Source organism: Arthrobotrys flagrans (genome assembly GCF_004000055.1).
Source record: "Arthrobotrys flagrans strain CBS H-5679 chromosome Unknown unitig_0, whole genome shotgun sequence".
NCBI classification, from domain to species: domain Eukaryota; kingdom Fungi; phylum Ascomycota; class Orbiliomycetes; order Orbiliales; family Orbiliaceae; genus Arthrobotrys; species Arthrobotrys flagrans.
Genome location: NW_027137550.1, coordinates 421,862 through 444,934, shown reverse-complemented (window position 1 = coordinate 444,934; position 23,073 = coordinate 421,862). Strand labels below are relative to the sequence as shown.

The following is a 23,073-nucleotide window of genomic DNA, read 5'->3' as shown; positions in this document are numbered from 1 at the left end:
ACCCGACTGGCAGCACCCATGCGTGTCATCGTGAGCGGAGGAGCGAGGGAGAATTTGGAGAAGGTGACGGAGCCAGCTGGGAATGTATATGCGTCAATTTACCATACCAGATGTACATTTGTGAATTTCGAACAAGATGTGGTCTCCTTTCGAAATGTATATATAGCAAGAGCCTACATCCATTGGCTCACATTGTACATTTAAAAAATTTTAACATCGTTTCATACCTATTATTCTATACATCAAAAAGGCTATCTCAAAATCTCAAAATCAATCTTCATCCAGTAAAAGTTGTAATGTAAATATCCTATAATTTATGAAAATCGGAATCAATGCTGGTTCCAATTTTGATTAATTTGAAAGAAATGCAATCGTATATATGCTAGCCGGTTCAAGATATCAAAGAAATACGCAAATGCCACAAGGCAGGATGAGACACTAGTCTGTATACGGATTGATCCTTAAAATGTCATGCCGCGCAATAATAATAACACTATGAATAATTTCCAGGGCTTCTGGATACCACTGGATACCACTTTATTCTGGGCTGGACTATTCGATATAAATTTTTTCTTCCACCAATGCCTGGTTCAAAATGCCATGCCTATTTCTGCAGCCTTGTTGCAAATTACTTCGACTTTGTGTTGATTACAACGGTTACCACCTTTTTCGGCCCTTACCAGTACCATAGCTTGTAACTCACAAACTTGAAAGTTAAAACACAAGATTTCTATTTCTAGAAACCTGAGCGCTAAAAAGAAGGGTGCCTGAATTGGTATCTTGTACTAGACTATGTGTCGAATGTTCCGTTCTGTTAGTCGGCTAGTTAACGAGAATAGGTTTTCTATCGTATCGATGATTCAGATCTCGATCCCCAAAGGGTGTATATGACGCCGCCTAAAATGTGATTGCTAAAGCTTGAAGCTTTACCTGGTTGTAGGTCATAAGAAAGTTATACATTCGTATGCTTTGCACGTTTTATCCAACCATTCGATGAGAATTCCCAATAATTTCTCCTGTTTCCGCCATAATTTTCCTGTAAACTGTGGCAGCATGCGTGGTCTAACGCCGATGTGTTGTGTGGCCGAATAAGCGTTTGTCCGCAGCCGACCTTCCGCATGCGTTCGTTCCCTTTAAGCTCGAGTTTAACCATGTCACCAGCGGTGGCCATTCCGAGTCCTTGGATTGGCCAATTGGCCTGTAACAGTTCACTCGTCTGGCCCTGAGCTAGTAATAATATCAGAGGTGATACTTCAATTCATATCTTTTACCTCACCTCCCGTTCCTTCTTATGATATTTGATTTCTGTATTTGAATCTCCAACTTCGGGTTTTAAACGCAGATTTATATCAAAATGAGGACCGTAACCATCCTCTTCGTTCTCTCCGTCGCCACCGGCGTCCTATCTCATGGCTCACCCCATCGCGATGAGCGAAAGCTCACCGGCGATTGGGCTACTGACCATATGATCGGTATGTATTCTCAATCTATCGTCCGTATTAATATCGATATTAATATTATATACAGCCGAACACCACTTCGACGAGTTCGACGCCGCCTCCTTCTTCCACATCCACGACTTTGACCAATCCCACACCTGGACACACGACGAAATCCTTCGCACTTACGGCATAAACCCCCGCACCGGCCACCTCTACGATGACACGGGCCACGAGGGGAAAGAAATCCCATATGAAACACGCGAAAAAATTGTTTCTGAAGTTTTGAAATTAATGGATTTGGACGCTGATTCTGCTATTACGAAAGAAGAATTCGAAGCAGCGATAGAAGATGGCAAGAGGTTACCGGATTTTAAGCTGGGAACGGGTCATCACGGTGATGATGAGTATGAATACGAAATACACCACTTTGAGAAGTATCATGGGGATGGGGATGTTAAAGAGGAGGATTTGGTTCATCCGGAGGATATTGCGCATTTTAAGAAGGTATTTTTTTTCCCAGAATACCCCAATTGACCCAGATATTAATATTGGTAAATGGGAATAGCACGACGAAGACCACGAACAAGAAGAACGCTGGGCCCGCGAAGCCACCCTGAAAATAATCGAAAAGAATATTCCGTCGAAATTCAGAGTCCAGCGTCCCAACGCTGCTGCAGGCGGTGATCACCACTAGCAGTCCGTGTTTACCCCTGCTGGCGTTTCGTGGGCTAGATTCTCGACCATTACCACCGTTAGGCCTACGATTGCAACCAAACATTCCAAACCAACCCCTCCACCATTACCAACGATTGATAACGCTAGAAAAACTTTGAAAAAGGAACAGATACGCCTAGGAAGGCTTTGGAGAAAGAGAGAGGGGGAAATGGGGGTTCGGACCGGGATCAGCAAAAGTTGGATGAGAGGGCTAGGAGGAGGGTTATGGCTCAACAAAGTATTTGGAGGCATATGGGTGGGTACTCTCTGCTTCAGCGGTTGGAATTAGCTTCCTTTTTTTTATCTCTTTTAAAATTCTTGGGATCGGATATGATCATGATGGATTTTGTTTCATGTCACCACGGCGGAATACACACGTCTTCCTTTTTTTTGTCTAGCGATTTTTATACAACCTTCAGCGAAGAAGACCCAACAAATCCATCCCATTATTTTAAAATGTACACCATCTCACATCTCCCACCCGATCTATCATCTACCGGGAAACCTTCACATCAAAAACACAATGCCAAACCCCCGGCGCCCAACTCTTCACGAACTCCACATGCTCAACCTCGACCTCCACATCCCCCATCCCCTCGACCTCCTCCCTCGACTCTCCAAATCTTTTCACAATATTCTCCTTCATCCCATCAACATCTTCCTTCGCAACATTCTCATGAACGTGTATCCAAGCCTCTTTCACCCCATCGTTTAATCCCAAAACTTCGAGAGCAGTTTTATAAGCTCCGGAACTGGTGGGTAGCAATCCCAGATTCACATGGAGTATATCGACCCACTGTTTTCCTGCTTCCTGAGTCTGTTGTTTGACCTTCCGTAGTCTGGTCGGGGCGTATTCATTGCTCTCTTGGAATAGAACCAATCTCTCCTCTCCGTCCTCGGTGCCTCCGTCGCTGTTGCTACTCCCCGGGTCAACTCTAACCCCCCATTTATTCCCCACAGCCCCCTTCCTACACCCCTCCACGCTCCAGCGATTGATATCCCACCCATAGACAACATCAACCCCACCCCTCAAATAACTAAACGCAAAATACCCGATTCCAACGAATAAATCCACCGCACCCACCCTCCTCTCCCCCTCCTCCCCACCCTTCTTAGCCTCTTCTAGCTGACTTTTGACTATATCATGAATCCTGGCCTTTTCCGTAATATTCCCTCGAGAAAACATAGTATGCAACGGACACCACGTCTGAAAAACTCCATGTTGCACCGTTGACGTCCAGAATACTTTTTCAAAGTCCGTGCTATCGAGGGGACCGAAGGTGCCATACACTGGGGTTATTTGTGGTGCTCGGATGGCGTTTTGATGATCGACGGATTTGGAGGGGATGGGCGAGTTGATTGCTATGTGCGTTACGTTAAGGGATCTGGCGAGGGAGGCGTAGAGGCCCGATTGGGATTCGGGAGGGAGGGAGGAGATGTAGGTACTCCATGGTGAGGTCGTGAGTGGTGAGGTTGGTGGGAGGAGGAGGAGGGGACCGTAGATGTCGTAGCGGAGTTTGGAGGGGAAAGGTGGTGTGGGGTTGGTGGTTTGTGGGAGGGTGGAGAGGAAGGTTGAGAGGGCGGTGATTGAAGGGTGTGGTTTGGGGGGTTTGGGAGGCCGCGGGGGGCGGGTTAGAGGGGTGGCATTACTGGCTGTGGTAGACATCGGTGGAGTGAAGGTTGTGGGGTGTGGCGGTGTGGTTGGCGGGGGACGGATATGTGGCGCTGGTAGGTGGGATATGTGGCGCAGCTAGACCACAAAATGTATGGGGTTTGGAAGATGGAATCGAGTATTGTTGTAGATGTGATTTTTCAGTCCAGGAAGTCTTCATCGGCCATAATGTCGATTTTAGGTCTCGCTGGTGCTGCCTTCGTTGGTAGCATACCCGGTCGGGTTATCCGTGCTGATTTCTTCGGTTTCGTCTTTACTTCCTTTCGTTCGGTTCTCTCTGTTGACTTTACACCACTCGTATCTGGTTCTTTGATAGACGTTTCTTCTGCCCCAAGAAAGTCATCTAGTCTATTCGAATGCGCCCCTTCGTCCCGTTGAATTTCTACTCCCGTTGCCGTTTGCGAACTCTGAGACGTAGTGGGCTGCGATGGACCCCTCGAAAGAACCGTAGGTCGTGAACTCGTTCTCGGGCGTCCGAAGTCTTGAGATACTGCGTATCGATCTCGTTGGAATGATATGAGCTTCTCAGCGTACTCTTCTTTCTTACGGTTTACTTCCGCTCTGTACACGCACAATAATCAGCAACAAAGACTAAACGACTGTTGGTTATGTTACCATACCTCCTCGCTTTCGCATAATTCTCGAAAATAGCGTCTTCGGTTTGTTGTAACCGGTCTAGTTCGACATTTGAAACTGCTGCTTCTGCTTGATTAAGTTCACGGTCGATTTCGATGAGTTGTTGGTGGATTGAGTCTGGACACTCGTTAGATAACCCCCCCTAAACTGTTTTTAAATGATGAGGCTTCTTACAAGCTTGTTCCCTTGCAAATGCAATCTGTGTTTTTACATTCGATATCTCCTCTACGTATTTCCGTAGATCGTGGGCTGCGGTAACGTGGGATTGAATCTGTGGACACGTTATTAGTATGTCTTTTTCTTTCCTTCTCAATAACAATATAGTCTGTGCATAACGTACGAGATCATCCACCCGATAGAGCAATTGCGTTGCTTCAACGGCTTTCTTATCGTTTTCCGCACCCTTTTCGGATACTTTATGATGAGGGAGACTGTATCTTATACGTAAGCTAATGTTCTTCAAGCTCTAGAATCCAGATCCGAAGACTAGACGAGGCAACAGCGAACCTTTCAACGAAAGCCTTTGTGGCAGGGAGTTGCTCGATGCTATTGCATTGAAGTTTAGCATATACCCCTAAAATCTTTGTGATATATGTTTTCATACATTTTCTCGAGCTTATCTACTCTCTCTGGGGCTGGAGGTTGTGGGCTAGGATCTCTGTTGGGGTTTCGTCAGCATGTGAGTTTAGTAGGTGGGGATTGAATCGGCGTACCTTGTTCGACTTAAATCCCCGACGTTCAGCTTCGAGACTAACTCTCGGAAACGGTCCATACCCTTGGGTATCCTCACTTAGGATGACTTTTGAGGCTTTGTAGGTTCTGCGGATGCATTGCGTTCGTGGCTGAAGAACATCTATGCGCGGTTAATCTTGGGCTTTAGGCTAGGAGAAGGTTTAGCCGAGAAATGCCGTTTTAGGAACAGTACTCAAAACACAACGTCTCAACACAATATGGAAGAGGTGTTGTCGACAGCATTGCACTTCCACAAAATATTTTTGCTTATAAGAATACCGTCAGCTAGCTGCGACGCGTCTTCTCCTCTATCTTCTCTACACTTCACCGTCTCTCCCTCTCTCCCTCTTCTTTCTCTTACCGTCGCTCTTCCATCCTTCTCTCATCGCTCTACCCCGTTAGACGAACGGAGGATGAGGCTGTAGCTATCTATACTCGGTTCTCGCGAATCGCATAACTTTATCACCACAGATCACACACCACAAGGAAGTTACGCCAAACTAAACGACGACGATTACCCAGAGAACCCCTTCGGATCTGTCGAATTGCTAGAAGAGCCATTACCGGTCGTTGTTGAAGACGACGGTGACTACGAAAACTGGACCGAAGAGGAAGCCCCAGAAGAGCAACTACCATTCCCACCAAAGCGAACGCAATCAGACCCTGTTAAGGTCCAGTTTACCAAAGCTTTCAGACGCCGGAGGAAACTTCGAAAGCACAGCCAACCTAATAGGAAAGAAACGGTTGAGTTTATACTCAAGGCTCGAACTGGTTATAAGAAGGTTGGACAAAGATATCATTCTTATGCTGGCATAATCGGCGATAAACAAATCAAGCAAAACTCCCATATCGTTCAGTTTAGAGACCTACCCGAGGAAAAAGAAATACCAAAACACTCAAAGTATTACCGCCATCCAGCCGAAAGAACCAATCAACACCCACATCTTCGAACTAAAGCCGCTGAAGAAGGTTATAACAAAGCAATCCTTGAATATGTCGATTACATCACTCGTGAAGTTATAAACTTCGGAAATGGGAAGTACAGGGCTGCAAAAGTTAGAGCATTTACGACGAAACAAAACGCGGAAGTTTTAAAACTTGAGTTGGTAATTGCTCACGAAAAGGGATTGAGGAACGGGTGGTATCTTTGCGAAGGTGCTGAAGATATTCCTTGGGGCAATTGTGCAGAGTTTTGTCGTTGGCCTGGGCGCCGTGGGCCTGAACCTAGTGAGAAGTTTCACAGGAAAATGGAGCAGGCATACCTCGAAGATGATCGCAAGGAAATAATGCTTCGCCCACCACTCAAGACTCTCGACAAGGCCCACCTCACATTCACCGCCGGCTCAACTGCTCGATTCGCCTATTCCGAAGAATGGAGAGTTACACGTCGTATCACCGAGATCGAAAAATATATGAACTTAACAACCGTTCGTATGCTTTCTGATCCAAAGATCTTGAAGAATAATATGAATAAGCATTTTTATGCCGATGTTGAGGCGAAGGTTCATTATTGGGGCGGGGTTCATCAACTTAATATGTTGATGCCGCAAAGAGAGTTGGACGATTTGATGGAGATCTTGTCACGAGAGAGGTTCAAGAGATTGGTCAGATTGCACAGGTTGAGGATGAACCAAAACAAAGAAGAAATGAAGAAGGGTATACGTTGCAAATCGTGTCGATCCCTATCTAGAGAGCGGAGAAGCCGGTGGTTAGCAGACGCAAGCGTATAATACGTTGATCGATCCTGTTGAATACTGTGTCCTTCTCATTTTCCAATTGTTTTTGTTTTTTATCTCCATGAGGCTAATTCTCTCTCCTTTCGTTCGAATGTACTCCTGATTATCGGTTATTGTTTACGTGGCTTCATGATTTCATGGTGCCCTGTGCCCTTGAAAAGGTGTTATCATTGAATTGAGTCACGTAATACTTGGAGTGTTGCTACTGTAAAATACCACAAGGGGCTGAAGGAGGAGCGGGATGAAGTATAATGCCAAGAATATTAATGACTTTTAACCCCGAGTCTTCTCGTATCGAATGGTTTATGACTTCGGCATTTGACGGAGACGTAATATGTGTCGATACCCCGCGTTTATTTTTAAGAATCGCGGATGGAATCGAAAGTCGGTGTAAATTTCCAAACATTTTTGTTCCCGAATGCTTTGGATGGTTTCGATATCTTTGATTAAGCTAAGGGCCGATTAAATCGAATCGATCCTCACAGGATCCCATATTATAATTAAAAAGCCAACCAACATATCCGCTGAACAGGCCTGCGGGATCGATATATGAATTTACGCTTTTGGACTCCCAGCCGTATAACGCCCACTCTTTCTGCCACGGTCTCCTCTTCCAACTACCGTGCCGCATTACATCAGCAAATCAGGCCAGCCCTCTAAGTTTATATAACCGCGGGCCCCCCCATTCGGGATCCTTAAACACTGATTTTCGAATAAGCCGTATTAAATTTGCATGGGTTTATACATCTCGCGAATATTAATAGCCATGGAAAATCAACCACTTACTCCTCCACGACGGGATGAAGATGAAAGCCCTATCTTTCATAAATCCAAGTTCGTCCGAGCTCTTCTGGGCATCGGATTAATTTTTCAAGCATGTATTGGGGTTTCTTGTCTTACTATGATTGCCCTTCAAAGTAATGGGTATAATAGTGGTAGTTCATTTAGTATTGAAGTGTAAGTTCCGAATTTTCCTTTACCATTCCTCCCTGTCTTTTAGCCTTTCTATTCTCTCCGGAAGCTATCATCTAACTTCTCCATTAACCATCTAGTTTCCACCTCCTCGCCCTCGTTTACGCAATCGGTTTTCTCTGGAACTCCACAATCTGGTTTTTCTGCATCTACTACAATAAATCCCTCCCTCGCGATAATTTATTCATTCTCCTCGAATTAGCAAGATCAATTCCGTGTCTATTGGCGTCAGTACTATTCATGATCTTTGCAACACCGGACATTCTTCGTGAGTTTAGGAATGCACTTAATGGAGGGTATTATGGGATTTATTTGTTCGAGTTTATTGTGTCATGTGTGATTTGTGTGGTGTGTTTTGGGCCGGCGCTGTGAGTTTCCCGATTTTTTAATCCCGCTCGAGGGTTTTTTGCTAATGGTTTTTGATATTAGGTGGTCGCTGGTATGGATGTTTATTTATTTTATCAGGGAGAGGAAGGAGGAGATTGTGAAGCTGTTGAAGATTGGGGGGAAGAAGAGTGAGGAGGGTACGGAGGCGGGGAGGGATGGTGGTGAGGGTGGAGAAACTGCGACGATTGGGAATGAACAAGATGCTGAGGAGACGCCATTGTTGATTGACCATGACCAGATGGCTTGAACTTTCTTTTCAATTTGTTTCATGTGGGATTACGCTTGCGAGGGTTATACTTGAAATTTAAATGCATGAAGTTTGTGAATCGTTCTACCTTGTTGTCGCTGTTCAGACTAGCACCCCATTTTATAGGAAAGCTGCTGATATTTTATCGAGAAACCTGGTTTTTATTCCGGAAGTGATGGCGATTGCGCCAATTTATATTTATTCAAAAATATATATATATATATTTTTTTTTTGATTTTTCAGGGCTGTAGTTGTGCACAGGCTGACACATCTTGAAGCCGTCTCGTGGTGTGTCACCTTCCAAGTTTGGAAACTTATATTCACAGGCTCAATGCAAGCTAGGCCCCCATTAACATAAATTAAAGATTCGTCGTACTTAAAGAACAAGAGTATGGCAATCTTAGCATCTTTCGGTTGGTGGTTTGCATTTTACATTTACAGGATACGTATTCCTATACTCATCCCGCTCTTCGGTCGAGGGGAGAGACACCGTGTACAGATTATAACATCTTGAAAAGTTAATACATCAATTTCACTGTATATATAAATTGCCCACAGCCAATGAACAAATACTTTCAATATCAGTACTTCGTAAACTACAGGTCGTATTATTTAGAAAGGCCATTACAACTTTAAAATGTGCGAAAACGTGCAAGATATAGTCAGCCAGGTGATTATAAGCGCTAGAGGGCGGTTGATAAGATGGATTCTCAGTCTCCCATATCGCTTCCTTATCACCCTGGCCCTTCTATTCCAACTCTATGGCATCATTGTCATAATGGACTTGAACTTTTGGATTTTAAGTCCACCCGAGTACTCTCATCGTATGTATATTTCCATAGTATCTTCCCCTGCTCATTTCTTTTGACGACAAGAGCTAAGAGATATGCCAGTCCTAGCACTTCAATGAAGTCGAAACATATCCTTGCGTTCGCCTTCTGCGTCTATTCAATTCTTGTTACGGTACTCTGGATCGTTGGCGTCTTCCTCAATATTCGCCCATTTATCCAGCGGTGGATGGTCATCGCACAAGGGATAAGAGATGTCCCAACGCTTATTCTTGGAATGATGGTTACGAAGATACCGAATAGTATTTGGGATTGGGATGAAGTTTTCAGTAGCTCGGTTCTTTGGTAGTAAGTTATTTGAGTATATGTATTAAATTAATTGCCAGGAAACACTGATTATTTCCAATTATTGCGCTAGTTTAATTACCGTTTCTACATTTGGGTTTGTATTGAGGGAGTATTTGGCAAAGAGGGATGGTCGATATGCTGGAAAGCGGATAGAGTCAGAGAAAAGCAAATGACATGATGGAATGGATCCTTGTGGATGTATTTTCCGGATATACACGCTAGGACCGAGGTTTAAATTTTTAGTATCGAAGCCCCGTGCTCGAGTGTTTCCAAAACCAGTTGTATCATCATGCATGAGTTCTATTCATGCCAACCTTCAGGCTCCCAGTTAGGTCGAGTATACAAGTGTAATTAGTCAGCAATTACATAATCACATCTACCTTATAACGTTACGCAAAGTCTCCTTCCCAATTTGGCCTGTTTTTTGCAGGCATCTGTCGTCATGAGATCGTTGAGATCTCGAGGCCACGCGTGCGCCCTCGCTGGAAACTGGATATAAAGTTTGCAAAAGAATCCTAGATTTAGCCGAATGTGCCATCCCGCTTTCTCGATATTACAGCCCACCCAATCTTCCATTTGAAATAACTGAGCATTGTTATATTTCGAAAGTTTCAACTGAATAAGCTTGAGAAATGGCTGCTCCAAATTGCAACACTATAACGCTGACCGCGCGTTGTCACTGCAAATCCAACCATTTCACTATCGAAATCCCCAAATCCGCCCTTCCACTGCGCTCCGCTATTTGTCAATGTAATACTTGTCGCCATACAACCGGAAATTTGGCTGCGGGCTCCATATCCTTCCCAAACTCATTAGGAATCCCCAAACCAGATGTATCCAACCTTGTCGAGTACAAGACATCTGAACACCTGTCCAGATATTTCTGTGGAACATGTGGTGCTCATATTTGCACTATCGAATCCGACTGCTGGGATGCCATGACCGGAATTGTGGACCAAACTGGGGACTTGCTGGAGAGATTGAATATCTGGGCTGATGATACGGGCGATGGAGGCTTTGGGGCATTCTTTACCCAGCATAAGGGGGGAAAAGTGAAAAACTACCGTACCAACGGCCGGAAGGCAACCGGAGAAATCGAGACAGTCGCCGAAGAAACGATAAAAGAACACATGGCCAAGTCAAAGGCTATAGTGGCAACGGAAACGAACGAATTTCGCGAATCAGACGAAAAGCTACGATGCAGATGCCACTGTGGCGGCGTGGACTTCTACCTTACCTTGCCAAATCCCCACACCCCGGGGCCAGATCCGAATAAACTGGATAGAAACGATGGCTTTTGGTGGCTAACCGGGAAGAAATATAGAGCTAGCATTTGTTCATGCGAGTCTTGCCGACGATGCTCGGGTTTTGAAATCAACCCGTGGATATATGTCCCCAAAGCAAATGTTCTCTGGAAGGACGGGAAGCTGATGCAGTTTAACGAGGGTACATTGAAGTCTTATGAGAGCACCCCCGGTGCGGTTATTCGAGAGTTCTGCATGGTCTGCGGTGCAAAAGTGTTTTATAGAGCACCCAAGAGAAGGGAGCCATCTGGAGTACTCGATGTAGCCTCGGGGCTGTTCGTAGGAGTCGATAGTCGGGTGGAGGAATGGTTTAAGTGGGAACCTGAAACTGGGTTTGAAGATGATGCATTGGACCCCGAGTTTGTGATATCTATCAACAATGGAATATCCAAATGGAACAAAGAAGCTGAAGGAACTGAATAATTTATATACGAAAGGTGGATTTCTTGGCTCTCATGTAAAGTATCATCAACAATGTACTGGGTATCCTTGGCAATGTGGGAGAACCTCCTAGTTGCGTATCGAATCCGCCGATCAATATCGCCTGGCGACAGGGCTGTCGCCTTGTTTCTAAGTAGAACTGCACCCAAATTAGAGCGATATTGAGGCACATCAACCCCACTCTGTTTTTTGTCTTTCCTTGGCCTAGAAAAATTCGAAATCAACGCCCATCCCTCTTCAATCGCTATCGAGAAACGAACGTCGACGACAATCTTAGGCCCTAAGCACTATGGTGCTTCCAGCGAAGCCTAAAGCTATTATTTCAAAGTTAGTTGCTCGCCAAATACGAAAGAAAACCCTTGAGCAACAGATCAGTCAACTGGCAGTTGATCTCAAATGGGCTGAAGCAGTTCGGAAGAACCGACGTTTCCGAAGAATCTCGACCCAAGGTGCTAGCACTAAAAAAATCAGGAATCTGGAAGGGTCGTACTAGAGCCACGGCGAAAGCTTCGAAAGATCCGGAAGATATCGGTCCGGATTTACTCCCAAAGCCACTTGCAACATATCCTCAGGAAAAATGCACCACATGTTTCACCTGTGAATCGACCGTCCCTGTTTATAAAATGGTAACCCAGTCGTGCAGTCGTGTTCACTGCCAGGGCTGCCTGTTTATAAATTACCTGACGGTTATCAAGTTCCCCGCTAGGTTCCCACCACGTTGTTGTGAGCCCCTCGACTTTGAGAGTACCGCATTTGTTCCATCTCTAGAAAATATTGAAGAATTCCTCGTGGTGAAGGCCCGGCACGAATCAACAAAGGCTATTCCATGTGCCTACTGCACTGGATGCCAATACATTAATCTCAGAATCTGCAGCGTACTTTTTAAGCTGTAATAGGCTTACATGTACAATATGCCGAAAGGAGATGCACAGAGATGTATGTCCGCAGTCCCAAGGGACAGAGGAGTTTCAGAAAGCCGTCCGAGAGGCAAAGTGGAACCAGTGCCCAAAGTGTAGCTGTATCATAGAAAAAAGTGGAGGGTGCAACCATGTCGTTTGCGAGTAAGTATCTCGCAATTTTGTAAATTCTGCAACCGAGAACATCCCATTTGATAGACCATCTAGCTAACAGATATCGTAACAGGTGTGGACAAAGCTTTTGTTGCAAGTGCGGAGAGTCAGTTCGACACCCCGATAGCTTTGGTTGCCGTTGCATTGATAAAGTGACGCCGAAACAAATCACCTTCGGAGAATTTTTCCAACCCGCGAGCGAAGAACCTACCGGCCCCATCAAAGGGGAGCACAAAAAGCTTCTGTTCGCATATAAGAGACATACGGTCAAGAAACTAAAGGGGTTTATCAATCTTGGAGATGTGATCATAGCCGCTAAGGAAAAACCCGAGGAGAGTTTGAAAATGGTGCACGAGATTGCTCGCCTCAGAGCCCACCTCCTAGAGTTGAAGATTGCTAGGGACTGCGAGAAAGCTACGGTTGAAATAAGCGAAGACCCCCTTGAAAGCAAACTAATCCATGGAGGATACCTTGTTCTAACGCTACATGGTTTGTATACTAAATGGCAATTTCTAGTTTCTACTCATTAGTCGTGAATTTAATCAGCTGATGTCGTAATCTTTTTTTTAGCAAGGCGACTTCTTACTAAACTTCAAAGACTAAGACCAAGCTTGAACTCGATAGCTACTTGGTTCAGCAAGAAAACCTAGCGATGGCGGAAGAAACCATCTTGATTATCTTAATCACAGTATTTCGATACTTCGTATTGCGGGAATTCCGGAAAACTTCCGATACGGCGCATTTTATTCTTCTTACGACCGTTATTTCCCCGATATTCACGTTCTTATTCTCCAATATTTTTCTTTCATTTATCCCTACTGAAGTGTTTCTCATGTCGACGATACATAATCTTTGCGTTCTATAGCCACTTTGGAAACTGGGTAGCTCTGCGCGAAGTTGTATATAGTGGATGATGTATTTATATTATATTTTCACGTCGGCTCTAAAGATATCCAATCGTTCAATTATTAATGAAATTGCTTCTGTTTGTTGAAGAAATCATAATACACATCTGAAGCATATGCAGGGAATATCAAGATCGGGGCTAATGTTAGACTTCGAACAATGTCTACTCGTTGGATTTTTAACGAACAGTGTGTTGCCACGAGACCAAGTTGTCCAGGTGTATTAGTGGTAGACTATACTGGATGGATCCTTGTTTCAAAGGTTCCTTTCAGATCTGCCGATCTTCGGTGATGCTCTGGTATGGAAGTTAGCCGCAGGATCCAGCTGAGACCGGCTTTTCCCGCGTGGTTTTGAATTTGCGGGAGTGATACGGATGGCACTTTTTCAAAATATAAAAACCGTCCAGATATGCACTCAAAAACTTTGATAGCCCCGGATGTTTCTCTTCTTTCCATATTCTAATTTAGGATAACAGAACTATCCCTTAGATCCTGCGTTAGCTCAAATCTGGTCTTAATCCGACCCTAGTTTCAGTGTTAAACGACTTTTATTCCCTGTTAAAGTTAATTATCATCGTTATGCGTTCGCGAACGGCAAGGGTATCGGCACTAGGCAAGGATCCAGCTACAGCCGCCGAAGCAGGACAGACCATACATGCCTATGCCGTCGCCCTTCGTTGGATATCTAACAGGAAAGTTTCTCAAAGACCTTTCGTCGGTGAAAAAAATGGTAAATGTTCCATCTGCGGCGACAGCTTTCTCGGCTACGAGCTTCAGCGTCTAAGCTGTGGCCATCGACATTGTCGCAATTGTTTGCGCCAAAACTTTCAATATGTAATCAATAACCCCACCGCTTACCCGGCGAAGTGCTGCCAGGTTCTTCCGCTGTCAGAAACTTCATTTGTGTTATCAGACGAAGAAATAAATGCAGTTTTGAAACTTCAGAGTACGCATGAGTCGTCAAAGATTATTTCTTGCTTTTCTTGCGAAGGGGATATTTATCTAAGCGATATTGGGAGAGATGCGGCTTATTGCATTAATTGCGATAAGCTGACTTGTACGACTTGTCGCAAGGAGATGCATAATGATTTGTGTCCGGAAGACCCTGAAACGGAGAAATTGAGGGATCTTGCTAAGGAGGAGGGGTGGACGCAGTGTCCGAAGTGCAGTCGCTTGATTTTCAGAGTTTCGGGGTGCAATAGCATGACATGCCTGTGAGTTTCTCACACCCACTCCATCCACTTAGCACTTCGCAGGAATCTCGCTAACATTCAAAAACAAGCTGTCGGACGAACTTTTGTTTCCGTTGCGGTGATATATATGAAAAGTGCAGGTGTTCTTCTATACCAAGAAACACAGCAGAACCTGTGAATAAGAGCAAAGCCGATATCACATTTGGTGCTGCATTTACAGCTGGGTCGTCTTCGCGGAAGAGCAACTGGAAGGCTCGACTAAACCGCAAGATCTTAAAGGATTATAGACTTGGTGCGTTAAGGAATAAGGAGAACCAAAAAGTTAAATTAAAGGATCTTAAGTTGAAGCGGCAACTTAAGGGAAAGGAAGATGAGATGGCTAAAGAGATTATTCGGCTAAGAGCTAAGATGCATGAGTTGGCAATTGTTGAAAGGATTGAAAGGAGGGAGAGAATAAAGGCTATTCGGAATGGAGAGATTGTCGTTGACGATGAATACAATGGCGCGGGAAGGGTCCTTGTTACTAGGAGGAATATTTACGCTTCAGGTAGGGTGGTTCTAGATAATGACGATAGACCGGTATCGAAGCGAACCAGGAGTCAGCGTTAGTACTAATTCTACCCCAATTTCATAAATCTCTTTTTTTGTAAATTATCTTCTTCTTCCTTTCTCCGTATTCTACTGAGCCTCTGGATTTGGATTTCCTTTGCGTTGCTATTGATATGCCACGGTCGTGGCCATTCAATGCAATGGCCGGGACTACCAGGGCCAGCCGCCATGCATGCATTTGTCCAGCGATTTAAGATATATGCATATATCCCAGTACGGCGTCATTGTCTGGGAGATTTTAACGCGATTGAAAAATATTATTTTTATGCAACTAGAATTATTTTCATTATCTAATTATCGCTAGCTATAGCGCTCTACCCCACATCTAGGATCCAAGCCAGGCCAGGATAGTTAAGCCCTGCCAGCGCCTCTTACCCCGCCCGTGAGCTCCACGGTAGAGAAATGAAACTGGCTACATAGTAAGTACTCGGTTTTTGCTTATCGATACCCTCAAATATATATATATATATTTAAGGGCTAGGGCTCCGACTTGTCTCGTACGCAGACCCCCAAACCGCGTTAACGACGATGCCTTCGAGTTTTCTCTTCTAACTTTGTCACAGCCGTGGAATTTGCGTTTCTTCTATAAATTTACCACGGTGTCATCTTAGGTACCTCAATCTCGATGTTTAGACCCAATTGAAAAACTCTCTGACGGGACAATTAAATTTTGGAATACAGAGAATTCTAGAAAAGGGTGAAGGGAAAGTCAGGTAAAGGGGCTAGTTAGCACACGAAATTATTGAGGAGCCGAAAGGTTTATGCTTGGACCTATTGGGGGGACCAGGTCTGGATGCGAGACAGCCGCAGAGCGTGGCTTAGTCGAAAAATCTCGACTATATATATAGGATATGATTTGAGATCTCGAGATCCGATTTTAAGATGACAATCCAGTTGGAACCCCAGGAGGTCACCGTCGGGACATCAATATGCTGGAGACTCGGTCGCGACAGGTTTGAAAAGAGGATAAGAGAAAAAGAAAAAATCCCTGAAGATCAACAGACGGACTGCTTAAAGAAGTTTTTCAAGAAATACCCACTCGATCAAGCTTTTAATAGCTGTGAGGAGATCAAATCTCTAGCGGCGGACAAATATGGAGGCGAAGAACGACAGAACAAAATTGGAAGCCTTCTCGAGACTCTAAATACCTTCAAGGACGCCGTGGATGGTTTGCTGTCTTGCGCGCCGGAGTCCGTATCCGCAATTTGGTTGGGACTCGGAATGATAATCAAGGTAAGTGATATAGGGCTTGACAAACCAAAGCGCTTAACAATGAAAGCCAACAATTAAAATCATAGATTGTGTCGGATGACTTGTTAACCTGCAGAATCATTGTCGATGCATTCGACAGTATCGTGACCATTACTTTATTTTCACTCCTGGTGGAGAAAAGGTATCTACAGAGCGTACATCGCGATCCTCGAGTAGCGCAATGTCAATCAATAGAACAAAAAACTTTTGAGAAGGTGCAAGACCTTGTTTGTGCAATTTTCGATTTCAGCTGGCATACGCAATATCATCTCTCACCTCAATGGGACAAAGGTTCAATCTCTAATTTCTAATCAATAATGTTCTGATAGTTTAGTTGGATCACGAAGAGCTAAAGATCTAATTCTTTAGAAACCTCCAACTCGACTCCCCATACGCACGGCCTGAGCGAAAAGCTCAAATCAGGCGTAGCGAAAACTGGCCACAAAATTAAAACTTCTGCGAAGACCGTTGGAGCAAAATTTAGAGAAGCAATTATAGGGGACATAAAATCAAAACATGAAGAAATCGAGGGCCTCTATGGGGAGATTCAAAATTTATGTCATGTCCTGTTCCAGGAGGCCACACTAACGCATAATCAAGGTATTTCTCTAACAGTATTCCCACATATATAACCTCATTAACTAATCTAATCCCTGAGAATCTAACAGATATGGGTGATAAACGTAAGTCACACCACCTAAATTACACTGTCATATACCACCACACTACGATAACATATATAACATAGCCGACATTTGGCTATGCACACGGAGGCGCATATTTCGAATACACTAAAACATCACTCTATACAAGTACTAATCTAAGAAATCTTTCCCACGAGGGGGCAGTGAATGATCTGCTGCGAGAAACCGAGGGCCGTATATCGCAAAGAGTTCAGCAAGTTCAAGGTATAATAGCCTCTCTATCTCGACCCTGCATGTTGCTGCCGCGAAGGTGAACCGTACTGATCTTGATATTACTGGGCGTTTATAGACAGTATTAAAGAATGCACTGAGACGGTGATAGAGTCAATCGAAACCAGCACGCAAAAGATCGGAGGTACTATATAAATTGACACTTATTGATGGAGTAGGAAACACAATTAATGACTTGAATCTATGTAGAGGGCATCAAAGAAGGCAACGAGAAAGTTATAGAAGTTTTGGGTGCTCAACTGCAGGATGCTACTAAAGCCATTTTTGATAATCTAAACGCGGCGCCAAAAAGTCCTCATGATGCTCTAGATCGATATCACGAAATTTTGCAACCCTCTTCGGCTCTCGATAATTTCCTCTTGGGGCTAAAGAATCGGAAAGATGCAGATGGCGCCCTCACAAAACAATCTTGGATTCTCGAAAATAGTACTTACCAAGAATGGAGAGATAAATCTAGGGAGAGGGAAGTGCTTTGTCTGACCGGAAGAAAAGGACACGGCAAGACAATGACTATGCTATCAGTCCACGATAACCTAGTTGATTGTCACATCGACCCCGAGAAAGAGGTTGTGCTACGCTTCTTTTTCAAACTCGGGGATACCGAACTTCAGTCTAGTCTTAGAGCGTTTGAAAGTCTCATTCTTCAGTTGCTCGAGGCCGTCAAAGGACGAGATAATGCTCGCCCGTTGTTGAATGACATAATAGGCTTCAAAACAATTGAAGATATCGAGAAGTACAAAAAGGCATCGAACCAGGGAAAATGCGATTCTATTCGGGACTACATTAACAAGATCGCGTCGAAGCTTGGTCTTCGGGTCTATATGATCCTCGATGCTATCGATGAATGCCAGGACAGAAGCGAGTCTGGGCTACTACAGCACCTCCAGAATCTCGTATTAGCGGAAGATTCATGTGTTCAAGTTCTTATATCGGTTCGGGAGGAAATCGATATAGAAAAAGAGATTGTAAGAGGTGGAATTACGGCGTTTAGAATGCTAGCCCTTGTCCCGAAGGACACTGAAAAGGAGATGGACACTTTCCTCCAAAGCAAACTAAAAGAAATCATATTAACAAGGGTTAATAACCAAAATAACATAGCAGATATCAGAGCCGAAACAGAGAGATATTTACCCAGCCTTCAAAGGAAGGTGGAAGGGGACTTCGCGTATGCTAATATGATCGTCGCTAACTTGCGAGAGCCGTCAAGGATGACCTTGGAAACAAGAATTGCAAAGCTACCGTCAAGCGTAGAAGAAATCTATCGCCGATCACTCGAAGGAATGAAAGCTAGCGAACGGCTGCTCATAATATTCGCTTTAAGATGGGTTGCCTGGTCATTTTCGGACATCACAGCTCTTGAAATCGCAGAACATTATCGAGGAGTTTACCGGGATCCCGAACGAGATCCCGAAGCGTATGGTGTCTACGATTTCTCTGATCTATCTAAGGACCCCGAAATACGAGAAACAATAAACCATCTTCGGGTAGTTGGGCGGGATTTCTTTACGTTCGTCGAAGAAACTGAGCCTATCACAGTTCATTTGTCCGTCCGGGAATGGGTTAAGAAACCCTTGAATCTCGAGAAGGCTTTACCGAGTGGCGAAATGCAAGCTAAGGTTTTAAATTCGATTGGTGGGAATTTCGTTTTCGAAGTCCAGATTCCCGGTAAGCTCTAACTCCGCTCAGCTATCTTTTGATAGCTCTTAATGATTACATGATCCCATACCGACTTCTGAAATTATTGGAACTCGATGCCTGCAGCGGCCAATATACCCACCGGACATCATGAACTCTCGGAGCTCTTTAATGCGGAGGAATCTCATTTAGCGATTGTTCTAGATTGCCGTAAGTACATGTACGTTGGGCTATTTAAATATTTTCCTTCGCTAACTACGCGTTTTTATTGCAATTGCAATATTGATGTACAAGGGCTATAGTTCGGGCGCTAACGAATCCAAACTTCCAATATCGACATGAACCATGGGACCCCCCAGAAGACTCTATTATCAAGTGGGAAACATATTGTAAGGACCAGGGTTTTCTTCTTCCAACTGATCCTCACCTCCGAGAGAAACTAGGCGATCTCCCTCTAAGTCCGAAACCACGCTATGAAATCTTGGAGACAATGAAGCACCTTTTGGCACTCGAGGAATTTTATTCTCCACAGAAAGTATTAAACAATCCGAATTGGATAGCTTTGCGACAACTATTTGTTGAATTTACGCACCAAAAGCGCAATTTTAGTTGGTATCCTTGGAATGCTTGGTATTCGTTCTTTACATCGCCCAGACGAAGGGATCTCGACGACTCTAACGCTGGCTTCCATCGCCAATCCTTCAGTGGCTCGGTGTCTCCTCTTGAATTTCTCGTTGTCAATGGCTGTCGCTATCTCATTGAGCTATATTGCCATGGATCTGGTCCCCTATTTGAAAGTATAATACACCAACCATATAGAATATTCACGTCTAGCAACAGAAGCAATCTCATTGATCTGATACGTTCTATATCCTCCTCGGCTGGCTTTCACGCGGTAAACCAACTCTCTGTCTGCGCTGCAATATGGCTTAATGATGCGATTGAAGATAGTGAGTTTATTGAGAATAGTGAATCGACTGAAGATAGTGAGTCGGATGAATATTCGTTTGCCGCCGCGTCGACACCTGACGGCGAAATGTCAGATATGCTTCGATTTTTCATCAGCAATTCACCAATCCGTTGGATCCGATCTGCAATGCGGACCATTTGCAATTGTATCCTAGTCGATAGCCATTGGGCTCACCAGACATCCGATAAATTAGATAACTTTCTTTTGATACCAACTTTGGACAAAATATTCGACATACTGCTGCTCAGAAATGCGAATAGCCGGCTAACCCAGGGCGGGGAGACTACCAACGCCCTAGATGAATGTTTTGCTGAGGCCGTCCGGGCCTTTATCTTGAGAATTGATAACAATTCTTACAAGCTCATCCATTGGAAATTTTTGAAGTTCTTGCTCGAGAAGGGTGCACAATTGAATCCAGATACCGAGGGCGAAGCACTATTTTCGGCTATAGTCGATGCGTTCGAGCGATACGCTGACCCAAATGATCGGCGTACTTTACCTCTTCCGATGGTTTTGGATATATTCGAGGAATTGTTGAATATGGGTTATGTAACCTCCAAAGCCGCTCGCGAGAAAATATTCATTATAGCCCGGGTCAGACAGCTCAAACTCTTTCAGAAACTGACAGGTGGGAGACCTGCAGTTTTGGACCAGGTCGATCAGTCGGGACGTTCCGTCATGCATACCCTCTTTCAGAAGGGCGAGGGATGTGGAATGAAGTTCCCTGATAGCCTAGTACCGCTCTTCGATGAAATCTATAGAATTCAGCCCCAGTTAGTCAATGCACAGGATAACAAAAGCAGAGCACCGTTATCATATGCTGTTGAGAACCGGGATTTGGAAGGAGTAGAACTGCTGCTCAGGAATGGCGCAGACGTTCACGATGACGACGAACTAGGCCAGACGGCCTTGCATACGCTCTGCGCTCAAAACAATGTCATTCAAGGGACCGAAGAATCTGATGTTGACTGGTCTCGTGGCTTCGACCAGCTGTACCGGTCTGGCGGTTCTTTTTCTATCCGTAGGAAGCCAAAGGTTCCAAAGTACTGTAAGGGGAAAAACGACCTAGTAGAAAATGACCTACTTATTCTCAGCCAGCTCGAATCAGCTTCTATTGATTTAAACTCTCGGACGAAAACCCTGGCGACACCGTTGGCCATCGCTTTCCAGTATCAAAGGCCTCCGTTTTTGTTGCAATTTCTGAATATCCTGCAACAAAGATATCAATCTAGCGAATACATTTCATCCGTTCTATTGTCTTGCGACCTTGACAATAGAAATATTTTGCACTATGCGACGAGTCGCGAGGGTTTAAGATGCTATCAGGAGCAAAAGGACTTGTCAGACATAGTCGAAATAATATTTTCCTATCTCGATGAAGAGCAACGAATATCTCTATTGAACGGCAAAGATCTCTCCCGTGGCTTCACGCCTCTTCATGAGGCAGCAAAGAAGAGGTATTTACATCTGATTGGGCTGTTTACCCGGCATAATGCAGACGTGCGGCTCGAATCCGAGGAGGGATATCCCGCAATTCACTATCTGATTGGCGAGAGGGCATTCGAGCTAGCGATAGCTAGTAAATGCCCCCATAGTACGGATCGTTTATCGAAGGAGAACCCGTCGGATAGCCAAGCCGTAGCTATGAAGACCGATGAAGACCTTCTGATTTCCTTACTCGGAGATATTCAAGTAGCCAGCCAAAACAGCACACTTTTCGCCAACTTGCAATGTCTCGCGCTACAACAGGGTTGGACGGCCTTGCAGAAAGTTTTGGATACGAGAGGGATTGACCCAAGCTCTACAGATGATAGCGGATGGAATCAGTATCATATGTTAAATGTTTTCAATGGAACTTGGATTGAATCCCAAGAAAGCGGGGACTTTCCACTCGATGTGAAATTACGACCTTCAGCACTAGAATATTATTACTGGTGTCGTTCGGATGGCGATGAGATTGACATGATCGACAGCACGAAAACATTAAGAATGTCGAAGGTCTCAGGTACGCATCTTGATATATCCTTGTTATAAATATTTTTTAAAAACTTCTTTGGATCAAATATCCAACACACCTTGGATGAGCTAACTTTACGACATCTCATGATAAAGAAGCACAATACCTAGCTGACAACCTCATACCTCCAATGCCATCACGGTTCTATTTTGAAGTAATGCTCGAAGGAAAATCTCTTACATACGGTGATTTGTTAGAGACCCAACTTATATACCTTTTCAAAGCAACTTTATGGCTATAGACTAACTAACAAATACTTCCGGAAACCAGCTTTCGAATTGGGTTGATGTCTGCACCCTTTGATTTACCACAGCTATCCGAACACCGAGTAATGACGGTTTACTGGGCTTCCTACGAGGGAATCTTTCACGACAATTCCACCGATCCACCAAACCAGGTATATATTGGACCTTGGGCCGAAGAAAGCTCGAACTCCTACGTAATGGACCCTATAGGGTTAGGATTTGATTATCCCACGGGAAAGATATATTTTACAAAAGGTGGTCAGTTAATAGGGGATATTTATCAAGTTGTCAAGAGAGATAGATGGAGGCCCGGAGTAAGCGTAACTTCTGGGTCGGAAGTGAGTCTAACGGTAAACTTTGGCTCTGAGGACTTCGCATTTCGAAATTGGGAAGCACCTATTGAAGAAATCGAGACCATGTACGCAGAGCAACCGAAAGAAGAACGAAAGGCGGTATACGGGGCAGTATACGTCTAGTGGAGCAAGCGAAGGATAGCTATATCAGTAGCGGTAGTGCTATAGCCTTCGAAAACTGCAATCGTTAATCAATAAAAGTATATTAGATAAGAAGGGTCCTCGAGTCCATCTCGGGGCCTCGGGACCCAGTAAACATAACATCGTATGCCAATGTGTTGACCCCGTGTCATTCCACTATCTCCGATCTCGGCCGCCCGATCGGTAAAGCAAGGGTACCTTGTGCTCCGTGACCACGAGTCAACCATCTGCACACCGTCACACCGGCGGCTAACATTAGCTCCCTCTTTTATCATCCACAGAGCCAATTCAGCCATGGCTATTACCGTTACTACTATTTCCATATCACCG

General features: G+C 44.4%; 9 protein-coding genes across 9 annotated transcripts; 7 read left to right on the top strand and 2 right to left on the bottom strand.

Annotated features, from left to right (window-relative positions):
• Positions 1-1,354: 1,354 nt before the first annotated feature.
• Positions 1,355-2,136, top strand: DFL_003228 (uncharacterized protein; the record flags this gene model as incomplete). Its single annotated transcript, XM_067632136.1, has 3 exons — positions 1,355-1,472; positions 1,528-1,946; positions 2,008-2,136. The coding sequence occupies 3 exons, from the start codon at positions 1,355-1,357 to the stop codon at positions 2,134-2,136; spliced, it is 666 nt and encodes a 221-aa protein (XP_067490435.1).
• A 513-nt stretch (positions 2,137-2,649) lies between these two features.
• Positions 2,650-3,822, bottom strand: DFL_003227 (uncharacterized protein; the record flags this gene model as incomplete). The annotated part of the gene is made up of 1 exon (XM_067632135.1): positions 2,650-3,822. One exon carries the CDS (start codon positions 3,820-3,822, stop codon positions 2,650-2,652), a length of 1,173 nt encoding a protein of 390 aa, XP_067490434.1.
• A 146-nt stretch (positions 3,823-3,968) lies between these two features.
• On the bottom strand, positions 3,969-5,236 carry DFL_003226 (uncharacterized protein; the record flags this gene model as incomplete). Its single annotated transcript, XM_067632134.1, has 7 exons — positions 3,969-4,389; positions 4,449-4,581; positions 4,639-4,735; positions 4,805-4,895; positions 4,972-5,010; positions 5,069-5,122; positions 5,178-5,236. 7 exons carry the CDS (start codon positions 5,234-5,236, stop codon positions 3,969-3,971), a joined length of 894 nt encoding a protein of 297 aa, XP_067490433.1.
• A 178-nt stretch (positions 5,237-5,414) lies between these two features.
• On the top strand, positions 5,415-6,926 carry DFL_003225 (uncharacterized protein; the record flags this gene model as incomplete). Its single annotated transcript, XM_067632133.1, has 2 exons — positions 5,415-5,423; positions 5,622-6,926. The coding sequence occupies 2 exons, from the start codon at positions 5,415-5,417 to the stop codon at positions 6,924-6,926; spliced, it is 1,314 nt and encodes a 437-aa protein (XP_067490432.1).
• A 772-nt stretch (positions 6,927-7,698) lies between these two features.
• On the top strand, positions 7,699-8,538 carry DFL_003224 (uncharacterized protein; the record flags this gene model as incomplete). Its single annotated transcript, XM_067632132.1, has 3 exons — positions 7,699-7,889; positions 7,985-8,272; positions 8,334-8,538. The coding sequence occupies 3 exons, from the start codon at positions 7,699-7,701 to the stop codon at positions 8,536-8,538; spliced, it is 684 nt and encodes a 227-aa protein (XP_067490431.1).
• A 1,768-nt stretch (positions 8,539-10,306) lies between these two features.
• DFL_003223 (uncharacterized protein) lies at positions 10,307-11,401 on the top strand (the record flags this gene model as incomplete). Its single annotated transcript, XM_067632131.1, has 1 exon — positions 10,307-11,401. The coding sequence occupies one exon, from the start codon at positions 10,307-10,309 to the stop codon at positions 11,399-11,401; it is 1,095 nt and encodes a 364-aa protein (XP_067490430.1).
• Positions 11,402-12,467: 1,066 nt separating this feature from the next.
• Positions 12,468-13,019, top strand: DFL_003222 (uncharacterized protein; the record flags this gene model as incomplete). Its single annotated transcript, XM_067632130.1, has 3 exons — positions 12,468-12,480; positions 12,563-12,595; positions 12,643-13,019. 3 exons carry the CDS (start codon positions 12,468-12,470, stop codon positions 13,017-13,019), a joined length of 423 nt encoding a protein of 140 aa, XP_067490429.1.
• A 1,452-nt stretch (positions 13,020-14,471) lies between these two features.
• DFL_003221 (uncharacterized protein) lies at positions 14,472-15,196 on the top strand (the record flags this gene model as incomplete). Its single annotated transcript, XM_067632129.1, has 2 exons — positions 14,472-14,608; positions 14,677-15,196. The coding sequence occupies 2 exons, from the start codon at positions 14,472-14,474 to the stop codon at positions 15,194-15,196; spliced, it is 657 nt and encodes a 218-aa protein (XP_067490428.1).
• An 882-nt stretch (positions 15,197-16,078) lies between these two features.
• Positions 16,079-22,725, top strand: DFL_003220 (uncharacterized protein; the record flags this gene model as incomplete). Its single annotated transcript, XM_067632128.1, has 11 exons — positions 16,079-16,429; positions 16,495-16,738; positions 16,817-17,047; positions 17,116-17,130; positions 17,296-17,355; positions 17,441-17,506; positions 17,572-19,047; positions 19,144-19,227; positions 19,320-21,992; positions 22,100-22,196; positions 22,275-22,725. The coding sequence occupies 11 exons, from the start codon at positions 16,079-16,081 to the stop codon at positions 22,723-22,725; spliced, it is 5,748 nt and encodes a 1,915-aa protein (XP_067490427.1).
• Between the last annotated feature and the right edge of the window lie 348 nt (positions 22,726-23,073).